We start from the raw sequence: 19,034 nt of genomic DNA on the forward strand, positions 1-19,034 counted from the left end.
TTTAGGCATGAGGAAGGTGGTTCCCTCCTTCTCAGAAGCATCCCCATCTGAAGCTGTACCTTTACCCTCTCAGAACACTCCTGTCATTGCGATGATGACATAAGTGGTTTGTGAATAGTTGTACGAGATAAAAGAGTGAGCATTTCTTTCCCTTTTTGGGGTCATTTTTGCCCAATAGGAGGTAACAGTAATAGTCATAATAATACCTACTAAAATTTACAAGCGATTTATTATGAGCCAGATTCTTCTATGTTAGGTGTTTTACATAGGTTGTCTCCTTTAATCCTCAGAAGAGCCTGTAAGGTAGTAATGGCAATTTTCCTAACTTACACTTAAGGAAACGGAGGCTTTGCGAGGTGAAGCCCACCTAAGCAAGATCCCAGAGCCAGTAAATGGCGCAAGCAAGTTTGAACCAGACTTTTCAAATCCCAAGGGCTGTATTCTTTTCCAACATTTTGTCCTGCCTCTTGACTTGTTCTTCTTCAGCATAACTAGTCTCATGATTTTACCGAGCCCTGGAATTCTGAGATATTTCCTTAAATAAGGTCAAACACAGATAGTCTGAGGGGCTTCTATGCAAATAAATCTCTCTCGTTTGTTTCTCTCAGGAATTTCTAGATCCTTCCCTTCCCAACTCAGTCTTACTTTGGTATATATTTTACAGTAAATACTTCCATTTATAATTTCTATGGCAAATCTGAAAGTAATTTTTAAAATAAAGCTTTATGCAGGGACAGGAAGCAATTAGTGGTGGGGCTTTATTTTTAGAGGATGAGATGGGTGGGGGTAGGGTATGAGGAGAAATTGCTTTCTGCAGTGTCAGATGCGTGAATTATAGGAAATGATAGCTCAGCCGGCAACTTGGTGTTTGCCAGTGAGTCAGCAGTGATTTCACCCTCAGCCTCAATGCTGGAATCACAGATGTGAAAGACACCCTTCCTGGTGAGGGCCCCTCCCTGTCCTGCTGTCTGGGACATCAAGATTCTGCCCTCATGATGTGAACCATTCACTTACCTGTCATGGTGGAGAGAGATTCACAGAGCTGTCTGCCTCTTGTTTTCACACAGATATTTCTAAGTTTCTTTAGAATTGATTGGTGTTCCTGATTTTTTTTCCCTGACACCTAGCAGAAACACCCAGTGACTTTTCATCCAGAGAATGAAGTTTAGGATTGATGTCATAGCAGGATTTTGTTCTTATGGGAACATTTCATGTTTTTATACTACTTCAACTTTCCAGGGTCTGTATAAATGGCAAAAAAAAAAAAAAGAAAAGAAAAGAAAGAAAAATGGTAGAAAAGTAAGACAGGAAGACTCTGCTGCAGGAGAAGTGGTACATTATAAGAGGTCACCTTGTCATCATTGAAAATATGTGCATGTGGCAAAAAGACTAGAACCAAATCATTATCGTTTTTACGTTAGGATGGTAGGATTGACAGTATTTTTTTTACCTTCTTTTCTAGGTTTGATAAAAATAGGCTCAAGTTGTAAAAATTATTCTAAATATAATCCTTTTGCATTTGATCTTTTTTAAAGATTGTATTTATTTAATTATTAAATTTTATTTATTTATTCATGAGAGAGAGAGGCAGACACAGGCAGAGGGAGAAGCAGGCTCCATGCAGGGAGCCCGATGTGGAACTCGATCCAGGGACTCCAGGATCACGCCCTGAGCTGAAGGCAGACGCTCAACCACTGAATCACCCAAGTATCCCTTTTATTTATTTATTTGAGAAGGTGAGAGCACAAGCAGGGAGAGGGGCAGAGGGAGAAGCAAGGGTTCCTGGTGAGCAGGCGATCCGACACAGGCCTCTATCCCAGGACCCTGGGATCAGGACCCAAGCCAAAGGCAGATGCTTTGCTGACTGAGCCATCCAGATACCTCATAATCCTTTTGTATTTTAGAATAACTCTCTGGGGAAAAAATGGCCAAATAGCTTTAATACTTTAGGGCATCTTTTTCCCAGACTCTGTCCAAATTCTTCAGGTCAAGGTCATGTGCATGGTGTTCAGTAAGGAGTGGGTGAGGAGGACTAACTTTGCTCAGAATTTATAAGAGCCGGACATTTACTTCCTTTTCGCCCAGTGAATAAGGTAGTATTATCTCCATATTATAAATGAGGAAATGAATGTTCAGAGAGATGGAAGAAGCTTCCTCCGGTCAATCAGCTAGTAATTGTGGAGTTCCAACCAAGCCTAAGTTAGACTACTGCCAACATCCACACTCTTTTGACTTGAGTACAAACTGATGCTGCCACAGGTCCCACTCCACCATGCTTTTTGCGGGCCATTTTTGATGTGTTAACTTACTGTTGGATTAATTCTTCATTAAGAAAAACTATACTGCAATATCGTTCTCTCTTTTGCAAAGCTAGGATTCAAACACTCACGTGTACATGGCTTCTATTTAGTTAGAAAGACAAACATTGAAAGCCTTGCATAGCTCACATGCCTGTGCATCTGTGTGTTTGACATTGAGAAGATAAAAGAGGCACAGTAAGTACCCAGTTGAGTTGTTGGACTCACCCAGAATTTGAAGTGATTCTCATGATATCTCCCAAAGTTCTTAGGTAGATGAGGCTGGAGATAAAGCTAAATGCTATAACTGTTCAGTATAGTACCTGTAAGTGACCATATGACCAAGGACGGGGTAGTATTGTTACACAGTAGGGCATTTACAGTTTCAAAACAGCCATCCCATTGGCCCAGCAGAGCCCTAATTTTCTTTTTTAATAAAGTAATAACAGCTGAAGTTTTTTTTTTAATTTTTGAGAGATAATATTATGCAATTAATGCTATGGGCTTTGAAGAGATGGTGACATACAATATATTGCACATTGTAAATGTACAGTTTGATAAAAATCTAACATATGCATACACCTGTGAAACTTCAATAAAGATAATGGATATATTCATTAGCTCAAAAAGATTTTTTGTAATGCTATATTTTTGAACAAAAAAAGTCACTTAATTTCATCATTTAAGTTGATGAAAAGAGCATGGATGGAGACTCAGGTGATATGAGTCTGTACCCTGATCATGTTCTAAATAGCTCCCTGAAATTTATTAAGTCCCTTAATTTTTCCAGCCCATGGTTTTCTCATCTGAAAAATGAGGGGGCTGGACTAGATGGTCCCTAAGGACCCCTATGGTTTTAAAGTTCAATAAAGCTAAGAGGACAGGCATACTTAGAGTATTGGTTTGTGTCCAAATGGTTTGATGTAAAAAGGAGACTTCCCTAGTGGTCTGGTGTCAGCTGTGCTGCTTTAGTTCTGTCCTGCTTAATTGATAGATCGTGAAATCATTTCATTTCTTTTAATTCTCTTTCACCCTAATTCAGTGTCATTCATGTCCTTGCTTCCATGTTTGTCTTAGTAAGCTAAGAGAACTGTTCTACTTAAGAATTTAGGGCTCAGGCTTGAGTAACGCTGGGAATTTGGCAATACCTTTAGCAAAGATCTGATGAGGGGCGACAGGACCATCAGCTCCCTGGATCTTTGCAAGACAGCTTGGCCATTTTATGGCAGGGGTTGGGGGGTGCTGGGGATGGGCGGTGCAGAGACAAGCTGTACTGGATGTATTTCAGGCTGGGGGAAGGGAAGCAGATTGGAGTTTAATTAAAATTCTAATCCCAACTTAGCCCATCTTCTTGCCAAGTCAGCAGCCAGCGTTTCTGTTTGTGGTTCTGGTGATCTTGCTGTGATGACATACATAGTTACCTCAGAAACTCTTGCAAATGTGCCTAAAACTTCAATATGCTCACCAGATGCTTTAATCAGGCCTGGCACGTTGCCGTGTATTGCCTGTTTTGAGAGCTACCTCACCCCCACCTGCTGCCAGGGCTCCTGGTGGGAGGGGGGCACTGGAGAGAGCTCATGGTGAAAACTGAACCACTTACAGATGAGAAAGTTTTATCACACCAGAGATCTCCCCAAATTGTCTCTGTTTTTCAGGTAGCTAAGTGGGACTTCTGAGGAGGGGCTGCTCTGACTTCATCTTGGCCCCACCATGAGGTTCTTCCTGCTTTGTGCCTACATGCTGCTCCTGATGATTTCCCAGCTGAGGGCAGTCAGCTTTCCTGAAGATGATGAACCCCTCAATACTGTTGATTATCACTGTAAGTAATCTAAAGAACATGCTTCTTTTCTGAGAAGGGAGCTTTTTTGGTTTTGATTCTCTAAGTGTGTCGCTTTTTAGAAAGAGTTTTTTATATGTCTTAAGACTGTTTTGCATATTAATTGATCCAGAGTCATTGCTTAGTGTTTGGAGAAAATGGGACAGCTTTGTTAGTTGCTTTTCTCAAGCAACCCATGTACAGGTTATATATTTTCTGGTAAAAGAAAAAGACCATTTGCTAACGTTCACTGTCTTTTATTCATTTATATTCAGGACCTTAAGAGAGGAATTTAGTTAAAACCCTTCTACAACTAGTATATACAGCTAATCAATGCTGTATATTGATTCTTCAGCTCCATAATCCTGACTGATGGTTTAGCCCATTTTTACTTGCAGATTCAAGGCAATATCCGGTTTTTAGAGGACGCCCTTCAGGCAATGAATCCCAGCACAGGCTGGACTTTCAGCTGATGTTGAAAATTCGAGACACACTTTATATTGCTGGCAGGTAATTTTCCTCTCGTTGGTTTATTAGATTAAAATTCTTTTCTCTTGTGGTGCTTGCATTAATGTGTCTAGTTCATGAAAAACTAATATGTGATTGTGATCAAAAATTGCAAGTAGCCAAAAATATTCACCGAGAAGAGTCAGTGTTGTGTACCACGAACAAAATACAGAGCTAAAGCCTTCAGCGGTGCTATTTTATTACTGCCATCAAGAAATCATACACCATTCTGTATTCCTAAAGCAGCAGAGGGGAAAAAAAATCTTTCTTTATTCTTTTTTTTAACTTAGAATTATTCGAGCAAATATTAGAAGTATGCCTATGCTAATACCAAGTAGCAGTTTGACCCATGCCTGAAGAGAAGAGCTTTCCTTGCTCCCTAATAACTACAATGATAGATAAAAAGCGTCTCACTAATGAAAAAGTACTCTTTGTTGACTTTGTTGGAGACAGAGAAAAATCCAAATGATCTCCAAAATACAATAAAGGCAGATCTGTAAAAATAGGAAGAAGGAGCTTAACATTTTTATGCATTCACATGATGTGACTTATTGCCTTGTTTCCAACAGGGATCAAGTTTATACAGTAAACTTAAATGAAGTCCCCAAAACAGAAGTAATACCAAGCAAGGTGAGCAAATGAAACTTCTTTACATTCCCTTGGAATTTGAATAATGTCTCCCTCCCCTCCAAAAATTTTCAATTAAAACATTGAACTTTGGTTTTGCTTAATACAGAAACTGACATGGCGGTCAAGACAACAGGACCGAGAAAACTGTGCTATGAAGGGCAAACATAAAGTAAGTAAAACAGACGAGTTCTCTGCCAGAGTTAGTCTTTATGTGGGCTTCCTCTCACAATGTCAGCATATGGAATGTCTAATAGTAATTTCATTATCACTTTCTTTAGGATGAATGCCACAACTTTATTAAAGTATTTGTCCCAAGAAATGATGAGATGGTTTTTGTGTGTGGCACCAATGCATTCAATCCCATGTGCAGATACTATAGAGTGAGTATATTTCATACGGTGTGCTTTTTTTATCAACTTTTTTTTCTTCGCTGCCATGCTGTTAGAGTTGAATCCTTTCTGCTATAACCCATTTATCCCTAATGCTATGGAAGAATAAAGACAAAATTCTTCAAATAGAATTTCAGTACAAATAAAGCGGTATTGCCTTCAAACAGGTACATTGAACAGATGTGACACCAGCTATTTATTTTTCTTTTATAGTTGAATACCTTAGAGTATGATGGAGAGGAAATTAGTGGCCTGGCAAGATGCCCATTTGATGCCAGACAAACCAATGTTGCCCTTTTTGCTGGTAAGATCCTTTAGTGTAATGAATATAAATGATTAATGACATTGAAGGTAAAAAGGAATTTAAAGAAAGAAAAAAGCTCATAACTAGGGTAGCTACCTTGATATAGGTGTTTCGAAGTCCAGGAGCTATGAAAAAAAGATTTCCAAAATGAGGATTTAAAAGTGAGCGTAAGGGACGCCTGGGTGGCTCAGCGGTTGAGCATCTGCCTTTGTCTCAGGGTATGATCCTGGGATCCGGGATCAAGTCCCGCATCAGGCTTCCTGCAAGGAGCCTTCTCCTTCTGCCTGTGTCTCTGCCTCTCTCTCCCTGTGTCTCTCATGAATAAATAAATAAAATCTTAAAAAAATAAAATAAAAGTGAGCATAAGTGTTCTGACACTTGGCTCTGCTGTTAATGAGGTCAATGACCCTGAATAAGTTGCTTAACTTTTTGATACTTAAATCCTTAATCTGTGAAATTAGGTAATACCATGAGGCAACCTGTCACAGGTTGATTATGAGCCTCAGGTCTAGGCCTATTTGCATAAAAAGGGATAACAGGTGAAAGCACTCCAAAGGGTGTAACACACTACATGGGATAACACACTACAGGATAATTATGGTTATTTTACCCAAATTATAACTCTGGTTTCAGATGGGAAGCTATATTCTGCCACAGTGGCTGACTTCTTGGCCAGTGATGCTGTTATTTATCGAAGCATGGGTGACGGATCTGCCCTTCGTACAATAAAATATGATTCCAAATGGATAAAAGGTACCTTCGAAAAGCAGTGTTGTAGGATCACCAAGGGGTTGGGATGGCCAAGTGGGAACAGGAGCCATGGCATCAGGAGGTTCAGTGCATGACTTTATATTGTTTATTTAGAGCAAGAACAAGTTGCTTTGACATTGGAAAGAGGAGATTAGCCGCCATGTCAGGAAAGTAGATTCCTCTACAATTTTATCCTGGTTGACCCCCAGAAAGAGAGATCTCATTTCCGTGTGCCAATTCGCCTACGTCTAAATGCACATAATGTTCCTTGCCCATGCCCATCTACCCCAATCCTGCAGGGTTAATAGCGAGAGTTGATTAGAGCCATTTTGTCCTTTAGAGTCTAGATACCAAGATTTTTTTAGTCTCAGTATAGGAAGTTTTCTTCCCTAGTTAAATAGGTTAATGAATAAATCTGTTGAAACAAAGACCTTTGCTGTAGTTCAGTTCCTGTAGGCTTTTTACAGTCCATTAGCTGACATGAAAGACCGTGGGTTCCTTAAAGCTCCAGCACACCCATGTTGGGACTCCTTGAGCTCGTTGGTGTGTTGGAGTTCTCACTGGCTTCAACAGAGCTCTGCTACACCTGTCAGTCATGCCTAGCCTAGCAGCCGGGGTCTTGTGCTAATTGAATTACCCTTTAGGAACCAGTTTGTTTTCAATTTTTCTTTCAGAGCCACATTTTCTTCATGCCATAGAATATGGAAACTATGTCTATTTCTTCTTTCGAGAAATTGCTGTAGAACATAATAATTTAGGCAAGGCAAGTATATGCACTTGACTTGTATTATGGACTTGTACTGCATGGAATCGAGCCACCTTGGTAGGGTTATACTCTTTGTGTGTTTTCTAGCACTCAGTGCACTTAGGGCCAAGTGCAGAGAAGTGAGTTGCTTATCATGAGAATAATTGCTGGAAAACACCTGAACAATGGCCAGAGTGAGAACAGCAGCCTTGGGCCTTGAGAAGGTTTCATTTTTTTTCTGTCACTACGGAGAGTGTTCTACAGGCACCCTTGAGCTATGGATGCTTCTTTAACACTTTAGAAATCTGTTGATAGTTTATTCTTTCTCAGCATCAAAAGGCAGGATGGAAAGTAGTGGCTCCCATTCAATTTTGTGTGCTTCAGTAAAAGCTCATATAATTTTAAAGCATCACAGCCTTGTTATGCCAGGTTTAAGGATGGCATCTTTCATTACCAGTATGAGACAAAGCGTGGGGATGGTTTGCATTCACCCCACCACTTCTTGGGGAGCTCGTTTGGCAGGACAGGAAAATGGCCCTCTTTTCTCACAGGTAAATCTAGTTTACATTCCTACGTACAAATCCCTAGAGAGAAGATTGCTAGATTCTTTTGAGCCAGACCTATCTTTAGAGGTCTTTTGTCCCTTCCTTAAATAGCAGCTTTTTGTTTCCCTTACCCCCCTCCATGAGCATAACCCTGTGGCTTTGCTTTTGTCCCTTGGGCAGGCTGTATATTCCCGTGTGGCCCGCATATGTAAAAATGACATGGGTGGCTCGCAGCGGGTCCTGGAGAAACACTGGACTTCATTTCTGAAGGCTCGGCTTAACTGCTCTGTCCCCGGAGATTCGTTTTTCTACTTTGATGTTCTGCAGTCTATTACGGACATCATACAAATCAATGGCATCCCCACTGTGGTCGGGGTGTTTACCACACAGCTCAACAGGTGAGAACAGATCTCTGGCACTTCATGAGCTGTCCTGTGCTGGCTGAGGGGACCCGAGAGCGGGCCTACTGTCGCCCGATGGTCTTCCTGATGCTTTCCCCCTTTTCAGCATTCCTGGGTCTGCAGTGTGTGCATTTAGCATGGATGACATTGAAAAAGTATTCAAAGGACGCTTTAAAGAACAGAAAACCCCAGATTCTGTTTGGACAGCAGTCCCTGAAGACAAAGTACCCAAGCCAAGGTAAAGAAAAAAAGACAGAAACTGGTTATTGTCTTTAACAAAACCCTCTGGTCACTGGAGGCATCCATCCTCAGAGAGCAGGGGGGCCAGCCTCCCATGCCAGGAAGGGGTCCCCCGGGCAGCTCTGCGGACGGAGCCAGGACACAGAGCCCTGCGTGGGGAGAACCTGCTGAGTGCAGGGAAATTGTGCTCCCCCTCTGGTTTGGCTCATTCCCCCTTCTTTCTGGGCCTCTTCTTTCAGAGCAGACGCTTACTCCTTAGATACATTTTGAGGGGGGAAAAATCACACTGTTTTCCTTTCAGGCCTGGCTGTTGTGCAAAGCATGGCCTTGCCGAAGCTTATAAAACCTCCATAGATTTCCCTGACGAAACCCTGTCGTTCATCAAATCCCATCCGCTAATGGACGCTGCCGTACCACCCATTGCCGATGAGCCCTGGTTCACAAAGACTCGGATCAGGTAAGACTCAGGAAACAGCAGCCCACTCCCATCTAATGCCTTCTCATCCTGTGGGCCTCCCCCCTCTGACTTGACATACCTCCTCTGGCAGGTACAGACTGACGGCCATCGCTGTTGACCACACTGCTGGGCCCCATCAGAACTACACAGTCATCTTTGTTGGCTCTGAAGCTGGTGTGGTGCTTAAAGTTTTGGCAAAGACCAGCCCTTTCTCTTTGAATGACAGTGTATTACTGGAAGAGATTGAAGCATACAACCAAGCAAAGTAGGTGTATTTTATGAGAGTGCTTTTCAGCACTGCTCAAAAGTTTTCTGTGTGTATTTCATCTAGTAATTTCTTTTTATCCCCCAAAATTAGCAGTGGTTTGGCAATATTAGTGTTTTGGGTTTTTCCCCCCTCAGTGAAATAAATCCTGAGTTTGTTGTTTTTCCCAAGTCCACCAGGGCTAGGATGGTGGAAAGTTAATGAGTTTAAAAATAATTCAGCCCTCATTTTTCAGCTGTGGACAATGAGAACACATTAGCACCCACCCCTCATACCCTGCAGGTTTATTTTAGGCTGCTACCTGCCGCAGACAGTTGGTTGCAAGTATGCACATACACGCAATACAATTCTCCCAACCACTGATATAAAAGATAACTAGACCATTTAAAAAAAAAAAAAAAGACAAGAAGTAGGTGAGAGAAATGGAGCAAAGGAGACTAAAGAGAGATCCAGAAACATTTAGCACAGCAAGATTTAAGTGCATTGAAACACTGTCCCTTTTCTTCCCAGTAGTCTAAAGTGGTCTTTACACAGTCTCCTTGGATCACCAGAACAAGAAAGCAATCTTAAAAAAACCCTTTGTCCAACCTGAAGATTAACCAATTGTGCAGAGCAGCAGAAGTTCAAATGCAGAATTATTACTTCCCAAACTACGTACTTAACTGGTTGGCTACTGAGGATATTTCTCAGGACCTCTTTGCTCTTAGTAATTGCAAAACCAAACCCCACTTTGCCTTGTCCATTTCGACTTATTAAGAATATGGCTTCAAAATGTATCCCAAAATACAGGTGCAATGCTGAGAATGAGGAAGACAGAAGGGTCATCTCCTTACAGTTGGATAAAGACCATCACGCCGTGTACGTGGCATTCTCTAGCTGCGTCATCCGCCTCCCTCTCAGCCGTTGCGAGCGTTACGGATCCTGTAAGAAGTAAGCTGGTATTTCTTTCCTTACCATGAGTCTTGCAGCATCATGACTTTTGATAATGAGAAAATCCAAGTTCCGTTCTGTTTGGTTTTATACAGGTCTTGTGTTGCATCTCGGGACCCATACTGTGGCTGGTTAAGCCAGGGGGCCTGTGGCAGAGTGACCCCAGGGATGCTGTAAGTATCCTCTGTCACATTAGCCAAGATCTTCTGAGAGCTGCGTCTGTCTTCTCGGGGGTCTCTAAAGCTAGAAATTTTAGAAAAATTCCAGTTGTACCACTTTTGTTCTTTTCTTCACCTCTTTTCTTTTTGTAACTATGGGAGAAGTTAAAAAAAAAGAAAAAGAAAGAAAGAAAAACAAGAAAAAAGAAAATCTGGAGCATTAAGAAGGAAGGGAGATTGTAGACAGAATAATACCTAAGGGAAATGAATGGAGAGAACCAACAATTCTCTCTCCCCTCTTAAACATTCTAGGGGCCAGATGTTGAACAGAAATACTCGTTTTTAGCAAGCTGTGTTGAAATGTCCATTTTTTTCTCTCTGCCCGTTCTTACTAATCTGTGTTCTTGGTTCTGCTCTGGTTGTCACTTGTGTCCCTATGAAGGCTGTTAACCGAAGACTTCTTTGCTTTCCATAACCACAGTGCTGGAGGATATGAACAAGACACAGAGTACGGCAACACGGCCCACTTAGGGGACTGCCATGGTAAGACTGGATCTTCCTTTCCCTTCTGACAGTTCTTTTTGACCACATTTGCACGTGAACATTATTTTACAATCAGCCTTTTAATGACTCAGGACACATACCACCTAGCATTTAACTTAAACTTCGCAAAAGCTGAGCTGTTTGGTCATGGGGATACGTTAGAGGAGAATCTTACTTTTTTTTTTTTTTCCTTCACCATTTACAATTTTGTAGAAAATCTAGAGAAAGGTAGTCTGACCAGTAGGTTAACCTTTTAATTTATAGTCTTTTCTTTTGACTTTTTTAGTTAATTGGAATTCATAAATTTTTGCTTTCTTTTGGTTACTTTTTACTGATTACTTGTTCCTTTAATTCTTTTAGAAATTTTGCCTACTTCAACTACACCAGATTACAAAATATTTGGCGGTCCAACATCTGGTTAGTTTTTTTTAATTTTTTTGAATTAACAACCTTTTCTTTCCTTCAGTTCAGCATTTTCAGCCCCCTCTCCCCTCCTTTTGCGCAGTTTGGCAGCCCTTCATGTTTCTGCTTTGACTCATAATCCCACTGATGGTACTGAAAGACTTTTTCTTACTCAGCACTCCACCCCTGTGTAGCATGTTAACGGTTCATCATTGACCAAGGCACATCTCGTAAGAAAAACCCAATGGATTCACATAGACTGCATTCCAGCTGCACGCCCGCCCACCCGAGCTTTCTTCTCTCTCACCCCTGTGCATTGTGGATGTTCCCTCTGGCCATCTATACTTAATGGATGGCAGGATTTCATTATTTCCCCCTTCTCTCCTCACCTTTCCTACGACCTAGTAAACAAATACACATTTCCCCAAAATGTGTATTTCTAACTTTTGGACATCTTTTTTTGAATGGTTTGCGGTGATCCCGGGAATCTTTGAATGTTGTGGTCTCAGTGGTGTATAAAAGGCTCCCGTTGAATGAAGCTGGTATCTGGCGTATGAAGGTGTTCCATAGGCTCTCCGTGCCCATCTGTCTGTATCTCTTTTGGAGTCTTCATCTGCGACCATTGCACCGGTCTGGATGGGGGTCTCCAGAATTTTAACCTAAAACCGTATGCTTACATCCCGAGGGAAAATCTACTTTGTGGAAATGAGTAGCATACACGCTAAGAGGTTAAGTTACTTGTGGTCCTATTGCTGCTTCTAAAACTCACAGCAGTTTGGTTCCTCAGAAGGGAGAGAAGGATGGCAGATCTTACATATCAGAAGATCCCTATGCAGCTTATAAATGCCATTTCTTTTGCATGAGTTGCTGCTAATTCTTCAGAAGAAATTCCCTGAGCATTTTGAAAGGCACAGGCAAGGATCCTCCCTGCTTCAGTGCTTTACCGTGGACAGTGTGAGGCCTCAAGGCACAGATGCACGGGAGGTCCTCGGTAAAGCTCTATCGGGACAAAAATCAAGTGCTTACAAGGATTTAACCAAGTCTTTCCTGATGAAGTAACCCTGTAGGTTCCTCAGTGAAGGACATACAGTGTCCAACAGTACACGAAAACGCTTTTAAACTATGCACAAAAGGAAACAGAATAATGCCGTCTCACAAAGAGATGGAGAAAGAAGTAGCAGTCAGTCTTTGGGATTTGTATTACCTTTTCCACGAGGGTCATTATTCACCATAGGAGCTTTGGTAGGAGCATTTTGAGTGTCTCTAATTTTGAAATCTGTTTAATTTGTCTTCGTGGTTAATTTTTAGTTTTTCTTTTTCCCTTGCAAGAAAGAGTTTTGGTGTAGTCTCTTTGGATGTTTTCTTTCTTTCTTTTCTTTTTTTTTTTTTTTTTATGAAATCCTCGAACAGACTTTCTCATAAAATTGACTTAAGCTTTACTTAAAAATGCAACAGAGCAGTCAGAGAAATCTGTCAACACTACCCACGTTAATAAAAATCTGTTTGCCACCACAGACATGGAGGTATCTTCATCATCTGTTACCACAATGGCAAGTATCCCAGAAATTACACCTAAAGTGATTGATACCTGGAGACCTAAACTGACGAGCTCCCGGAAATTTGTAGTTCAAGATGACCCAAACACTTCTGATTTTACTGATCCTTTATCAGGTATCCCAAAGGGTAAGGCCTCACCAGGGAACTCATCTCTCGCTGAGTGGAAACCTGATTCCTGATACCTGTGAGGAGCTGGTGACTGTAGGGTTTCCTAGAAGTGGGCTGGAACAGCCCTGCTGTTGCTCATGCCACCTCCCCTGGTTGTGGTCACTCCAGTTTCCTTGCTTGTATTGGAGTGCATTCCTTTACAGATGAAGGAGGTGGAAAGCCCTGAAAGAAAGGGAGGTGATAAGATAGCCACTCAGACAATCTAGTCTGTGTTGGTTTCTGCTGGAAGGTGCTGAGAGCCTGCTCAATGTCAGATAATTACCAGGACCACCCCAACAACATCAAAACACATAACTCATTAATTGCAAATATCTTGGTATCAGATGTTTTGTCGAAGAGCCTTTCCCAGCCTTCTGTTTAGCTTTGATTCCAAATGTAATATGAAAAGGATATGCAAGGTGCTAGCGAGCTGCTTGAATGTCACAAGCAATAAAACATAACAGAGCCCTTGTCCATAACTATCATTTCCAGCCCTTGATAGAAGCAGTTATAAAACAGCTGCCTGTTGAGTTACCTTATTAGACATATTACTCTGGGAAAAAAAAAATCTCCAGGGCTTAGTAGACTGTGGTATCAGGTTTCCAATCAGTTTTTATGCCAGTACATTGTCATTTATGATTTATATGTGTTGATTTGAGTTTTATATGTTTTCATTGTAAACAATTTTATAATCATTCTTTCTGTTTTGTTTTCTTTAGTAATATCATTTCTTTCTACTTTCTTTTCTTTGTCTTTCCCAATGCCACTGAATTCCATAATCCCAAACATTGATTAAAAACAACTAATGTTCAAAGGCCTTAGTACTAACCTAAAGCAACAGAACCTTCAAAATTACTGACTTACCTTATCCTGGGATAGCTGTGCTTATAGCATGTAACAGACTTGGATACCTCTTAAACTAACATTTCTTTGATTGACTGTTAGATGTCTGTGGTTGCATTAAAAATCCCAATAACTATAAACTAATCCACCCTTCTTCTAGTCTAACTTAAATATTTCTTAAATATCTCAAGACAGTTGGATAATATTGCTTAACTATTATACTTCTTTAGACTATCTGGATCTCTTTCATAGCAAACAATTCAAGAGTACTTCACTCCAAGATGGAATGAAAAAAATATATCAAAGCAAACAAGAAAGTCCATATTTGTAGTTAACAATCACCAAGCAGGTCATTGTTATGCTTTTAGTTTGTGAACCAATTATGTGTCTTTATTGTAGTGAAGATAGCATAATTATATTAGCATAATTATCTTAGCATAATGTACGTTTATGCCAATCCATACATGTTCCTATTTCCAGCTGTTGCCCTGTAATCCTGATACATGAATTAGGAGAAAAATCATAAGACAGAATATTTCAAAACATTTCTAAATTGGCCATTTAGAAAATATGTGCTTTCTAACTCTAATTTTTAGACCAGAAAACTCTTAAAATTTAGAATGTTACATAATAACTACTTAAGAGAGAAAAGGGGAAAAAGACACATATGGATCGGTGGGAGATCAGAGTTATCCTAGCATTTGCAGCAATCGTATGTCTCTGGGGATCCGATCATGATTAAAGAAAAATATAGAGATGGAATCTTAGAGTTTCCCTGACCCTCCAAGCTAAGCATATGGACCATTGTGAAGGCAGTATTGGCTCAATGGAAGCCATTTGCCGGCTAATATGGTTTGAAAGAAGCACCCCACTCAGACCCTTTTCCTACGTGTCTGTTGCAGGTGTGCGATGGGAAGTCCAATCGGGAGAGTCCAACCAGATGGTCCACATGAACGTCCTCATCACCTGTGTCTTTGCCGCTTTTGTTTTGGGTGCGTTCATTGCAGGGGTGGCAGTGTACTGCTATCGTGACATGTTTGTTCGGAAAAACAGAAAGATTCATAAGGATGCAGAATCTGCCCAGTCGTGCACAGACTCCAGTGGAAGTTTTGCCAAACTGAATGGTCTCTTTGACAGCCCGGTCAAGGAATATCAACAGAATATCGATTCTCCCAAATTATACAGTAACCTGCTGACTAGTCGGAAAGAGCTGCCACCCAATGGAGATACCAAATCCATGGTGATGGACCATCGAGGCCAACCTCCCGAACTGGCTGCTCTCCCCACGCCTGAGTCAACTCCTGTGCTTCACCAGAAGACCCTGCAGGCCATGAAGAGCCACTCAGATAAGGCCCATGGCCATGGGGCTTCAAGGAAAGAAACCTCACAGTTTTTCCCATCTAGTCCACCACCCCACTCCCCATTAAGTCATGGGCATATCCCCAGTGCCATTGTTCTTCCTAATGCTACTCATGACTACAACACGTCTTTCTCAAACTCCAATGCTCACAAAGCTGAAAAGAAGCTTCAAAACATTGACCACCCACTTACAAAGTCATCCAGTAAAAGAGATCACCGGCGTTCTGTGGATTCCAGAAATACCCTCAATGATCTCCTGAAGCATTTAAATGACCCAAACAGCAACCCCAAAGCCATCATGGGAGATATCCAGATGGCCCACCAGACCCTAATGCTGGATCCTGTGGGACCTATGTCTGAGGTCCCGCCCAAGGTCCCTAACCGGGAGGCATCCCTATACTCTCCTCCTTCAACTCTCCCCAGAAATAGCCCAACCAAGCGAGTGGATGTCCCCACCACTCCTGGGGTCCCAATGACTTCTCTGGAAAGACAAAGGGGTTACCACAAAAATTCCTCCCAGAGGCACTCTATATCTGCTATGCCTAAAAACTTAAACTCACCAAATGGTGTTTTGTTATCCAGACAGCCTAGTATGAACCGTGGTGGGTATGTGCCCACCCCCACTGGGGCAAAGGTGGACTATATTCAGGGAGCACCAGTGAGTGTTCATCTGCAGCCTTCCCTCTCCAGACAGAGCAGCTATACCAGTAATGGCACCCTTCCTAGGACGGGACTAAAGAGGACACCGTCCTTAAAACCTGATGTGCCACCAAAGCCTTCATTTGTTCCTCAAACCACATCTGTCAGACCACTGAACAAATACACTTACTAGGCCTCAAGTGTGCTCTTCTCTGTGTGGCTTTATCCTGTCCATGTTGTTGAGAGGATGATGTTGTAAGGGTACCTTCAGACAAGAGACTCCCTTGTATTTTAAGAGAACCAAGTGGCCAAAGAAACTCTTTCTCGCTTTGGCAACATCAGAACTTGCCACATGTAGCTACTACAGCGAAGCTTCTGTGTACTTGCCCGAAAACAAAGGAAGGTGCTGGTCATTCCATTTCTTTTGTTTGAAGCTAAAGAGATGCGTAGCTCTCAGGGGCTACCCTACCAGTATAGAGAGCTGATACAGTACTCAGAAGAATCTGTGAGCAAATACTTGAAAATGGGTTCAACTTAGACTACCATTATGTGTGGTCTTCCCATTAAATGTGAACATTTTAATTGTATGCATTCACCTTGCCTCTTGCACAAATGTCAAAAAACAATGGTAATGTCTCAAAGAAACGAACTTGTAGATTACCAAACAATTTGCTAAAAATTCAGTCTTTGACCCAAACTGTAGCATTTTTTTCAAGAGTGGCATTTTTTTCATGCCACCAATGAACTGTGGTGCGTGTGTGTGCGCGCGCGCATGTGTGCGTGCGTGTGAGTGTGTGTGTTCTGTACCCACTAAGATTTGTTTTGGTGCCCATTGCATCTTTTTGTGCTATGGACTTGTTTACATTGAGCATGACTGAACAAGAGACAATAACTTCTTCCCACAGCAGTCCATTGGGTTCAGCTTTGAGAAAAGAAATAAAGTCAAGGCTGATTTGACCATCAAAATGATTAACTTGACTTACATGGTCCCCAATGCCAGAATGTAAGAGTTCTAAGTAATTTTGTGCTGCTATTCATTAAAACTTCTATTACAGTCTTGCCAGCTTAAGGAGATAGAGATGTTAAGAGGTATCCTTGATTTATCCACCAGTATTCAGTAGTAAAATTTACCTGTCCACTGTGAATCCAAGCCTGACTCACTGTATTTAACCTTGGACACACTAATAAGGTTTTATTTTGATGTTGTTTGGTTTTCTCCCATGTGGTAAAATTTCTCCTCCTTTAACTCCTCCTACCCCCAAGAGAAAAGAACAAAACAAACCAGAAGACAAAAGAAGGAAATGTGAAAGGAATTATAATTGGGCCTAACAGAGAGAGTCTCTGAAAACTGAACAGTGGTGCAATCATGCTGTCTGTGTTGTGTTATATGAGAATTTTCTTCTAAGTCATGCAGGTAATGACAATATACTGTAAATATTACATGTGAGTTTACCTGAATCTGTGCATTTTGTGCCTTATTCATGAGAATGATAGAAGTACTAAAATATGTCAAGTGTTTTCAGTATAGCACATCATTTACCGAGTGCCAGTTGTAAATGTTTTTCAACCAGCACCTGAAAAGACTTTTAAAAAATCGTAAAAACAGCCTAGAACAATTAATTGTAAAACAATCCACCCAAATAGCAGCATTACATCCTTTGCCATGATAAACATTCCACTCCTGCTTTCCTAAGGATGAAACAGTGATAATGTGAAGTCAAATGAGGTTTCTCGGGTAATGTGACACCTGCGGAAACCATAGAGTCATTTATTCGTAGTTTTGCAGAAGCCACTTACAGTTGATGATGTGTAACCCTGATGACTGTTTCAGTTAAAATGCTGCACACCACACCATGGTTTATTGAACCTAATCTAGAAAGTATCAAGGCAGAGGAACGCTCCTGACTTAGTCAGACAAATAAGTTCAACTGATTTCTTGTGATAACACTGACGATATGTATTACTTGGGGGAGGATGGGTTGCAGAAGACCAGAGCATTTTTATACAGATTGTAGAATACTGATACAGTTATTCTTTTCCTTTGAGAATATTGTTTTATAAAGAACGTGATTCCCTGAGATCTCTGGAAGCTCAAAAACTAGAACTTCTGTTCTTGAAACACTTCAGCTTTGCAACTAAAATATTACAGATTAATAATAAATTAAACCAACCAACGGTAAACACTACTCAGCCCACCGCCAACAAACGTGTTTGAATTCACCTTACCAATATTAATCCCAGCGTGCGGAAAATGGAACAGTAACTCTATGTGAACCCAGATAACATTTTGTAACATTGTGCTGCCTTGTAGTTTGTAATGTGAGTTCTATCAGTATTTATGTTGAAATTTCTAACATAAAATCTAGTCTCTCTCCTGTTAATTTAATTTTTAAATGCTTTATCCATTTGTGCAAAGGTAAACACAGATTGTATCTTTTTTAATGGTACGGCATAAAAAAGTAACCCTAAAGTGAAGTGGCTCTATACTGTTTTATAGAGTACTTTAACATGTATAGATATCTTGTAAACTTGTATTGTGGATGTGTAAATAATATGTACTTTGGGTTTTTAACACCGCATGTAAAGTCAAAATAAAATATACAAATCATTATATTCTGCCTCTTGATATTGAAGAGGTTTATGGCTTATCATGTTTTAAGGATATTTTACAGTCAGTCGGCACCACTGAGAGTTTCTTTTAAAATGTACCAGAATATTCGTATCTGGAATACTTGCTATTTGGTCATGGTTCCACCGCCATTCTCTTCTTGGAAAGCTAATACTGATAGAAGCCTCGAGAAACTGAGAAACGAGTCAGAAAGCCAGATGGACTGTGCCCGCGTTAGCGGGCAAGTGCTTCAGGCAGACGTACCCGCGACTCGCCTTGTCCACCCTTCTAGTTCAGCAGGCATTTGTTAGAATGCATGATTTGTATTCCCACATGAAAACTTTGATGTCATTTTAGTCCAGAGTTACAGCTGACAAACCAGGTTCCTGTGAACGTTTCTTGCAATTTGGTAAATGGCATTTCTCAATTCCACTGTTTTAATTGAATAGACTATATTGAGATACCTTCCCCAAATATGGAAATGGAAAACAAAATTATGATC

The 19,034-nt window shown here is 40.9% G+C and overlaps 1 protein-coding gene across 47 annotated transcripts in view; it reads left to right on the plus strand.

The window, feature by feature from the left end:
- The window catches only part of SEMA6D (semaphorin 6D), a 568,415-nt gene extending 549,880 nt beyond the window's left edge, over positions 1-18,535 (plus strand). For 6 of the 47 annotated variants that reach the window (XM_072738427.1, XM_072738428.1, XM_072738429.1 and 3 more), the window contains 18 exons: positions 3,953-4,116; positions 4,512-4,623; positions 5,190-5,250; positions 5,357-5,419; positions 5,529-5,630; positions 5,853-5,943; positions 6,577-6,696; positions 7,368-7,456; positions 8,164-8,381; positions 8,491-8,622; positions 8,926-9,081; positions 9,173-9,346; positions 10,136-10,276; positions 10,372-10,449; positions 10,877-10,977; positions 11,338-11,394; positions 12,895-13,062; positions 14,829-18,535. In XM_072738427.1, the coding sequence (XP_072594528.1) occupies positions 4,008-4,116; positions 4,512-4,623; positions 5,190-5,250; positions 5,357-5,419; positions 5,529-5,630; positions 5,853-5,943; positions 6,577-6,696; positions 7,368-7,456; positions 8,164-8,381; positions 8,491-8,622; positions 8,926-9,081; positions 9,173-9,346; positions 10,136-10,276; positions 10,372-10,449; positions 10,877-10,977; positions 11,338-11,394; positions 12,895-13,062; positions 14,829-16,117 (3,261 nt within the window). In that variant the 5' untranslated portion in view covers positions 3,953-4,007 and the 3' untranslated portion in view covers positions 16,118-18,535. The remainder of the gene's footprint in view (positions 1-3,952; positions 4,117-4,511; positions 4,624-5,189; positions 5,251-5,356; positions 5,420-5,528; positions 5,631-5,852; positions 5,944-6,576; positions 6,697-7,367; positions 7,457-8,163; positions 8,382-8,490; positions 8,623-8,925; positions 9,082-9,172; positions 9,347-10,135; positions 10,277-10,371; positions 10,450-10,876; positions 10,978-11,337; positions 11,395-12,894; positions 13,063-14,828) is intronic. The other 41 variants (XM_072738455.1, XM_072738454.1, XM_072738456.1 and 38 more) reach the window with 11 other exon arrangements.
- The last annotated feature ends 499 nt before the right edge of the window (positions 18,536-19,034 follow it).

This window comes from Vulpes vulpes, chromosome 15 (assembly GCF_048418805.1).
Source record: "Vulpes vulpes isolate BD-2025 chromosome 15, VulVul3, whole genome shotgun sequence".
Lineage (NCBI taxonomy): Eukaryota > Metazoa > Chordata > Mammalia > Carnivora > Canidae > Vulpes > Vulpes vulpes.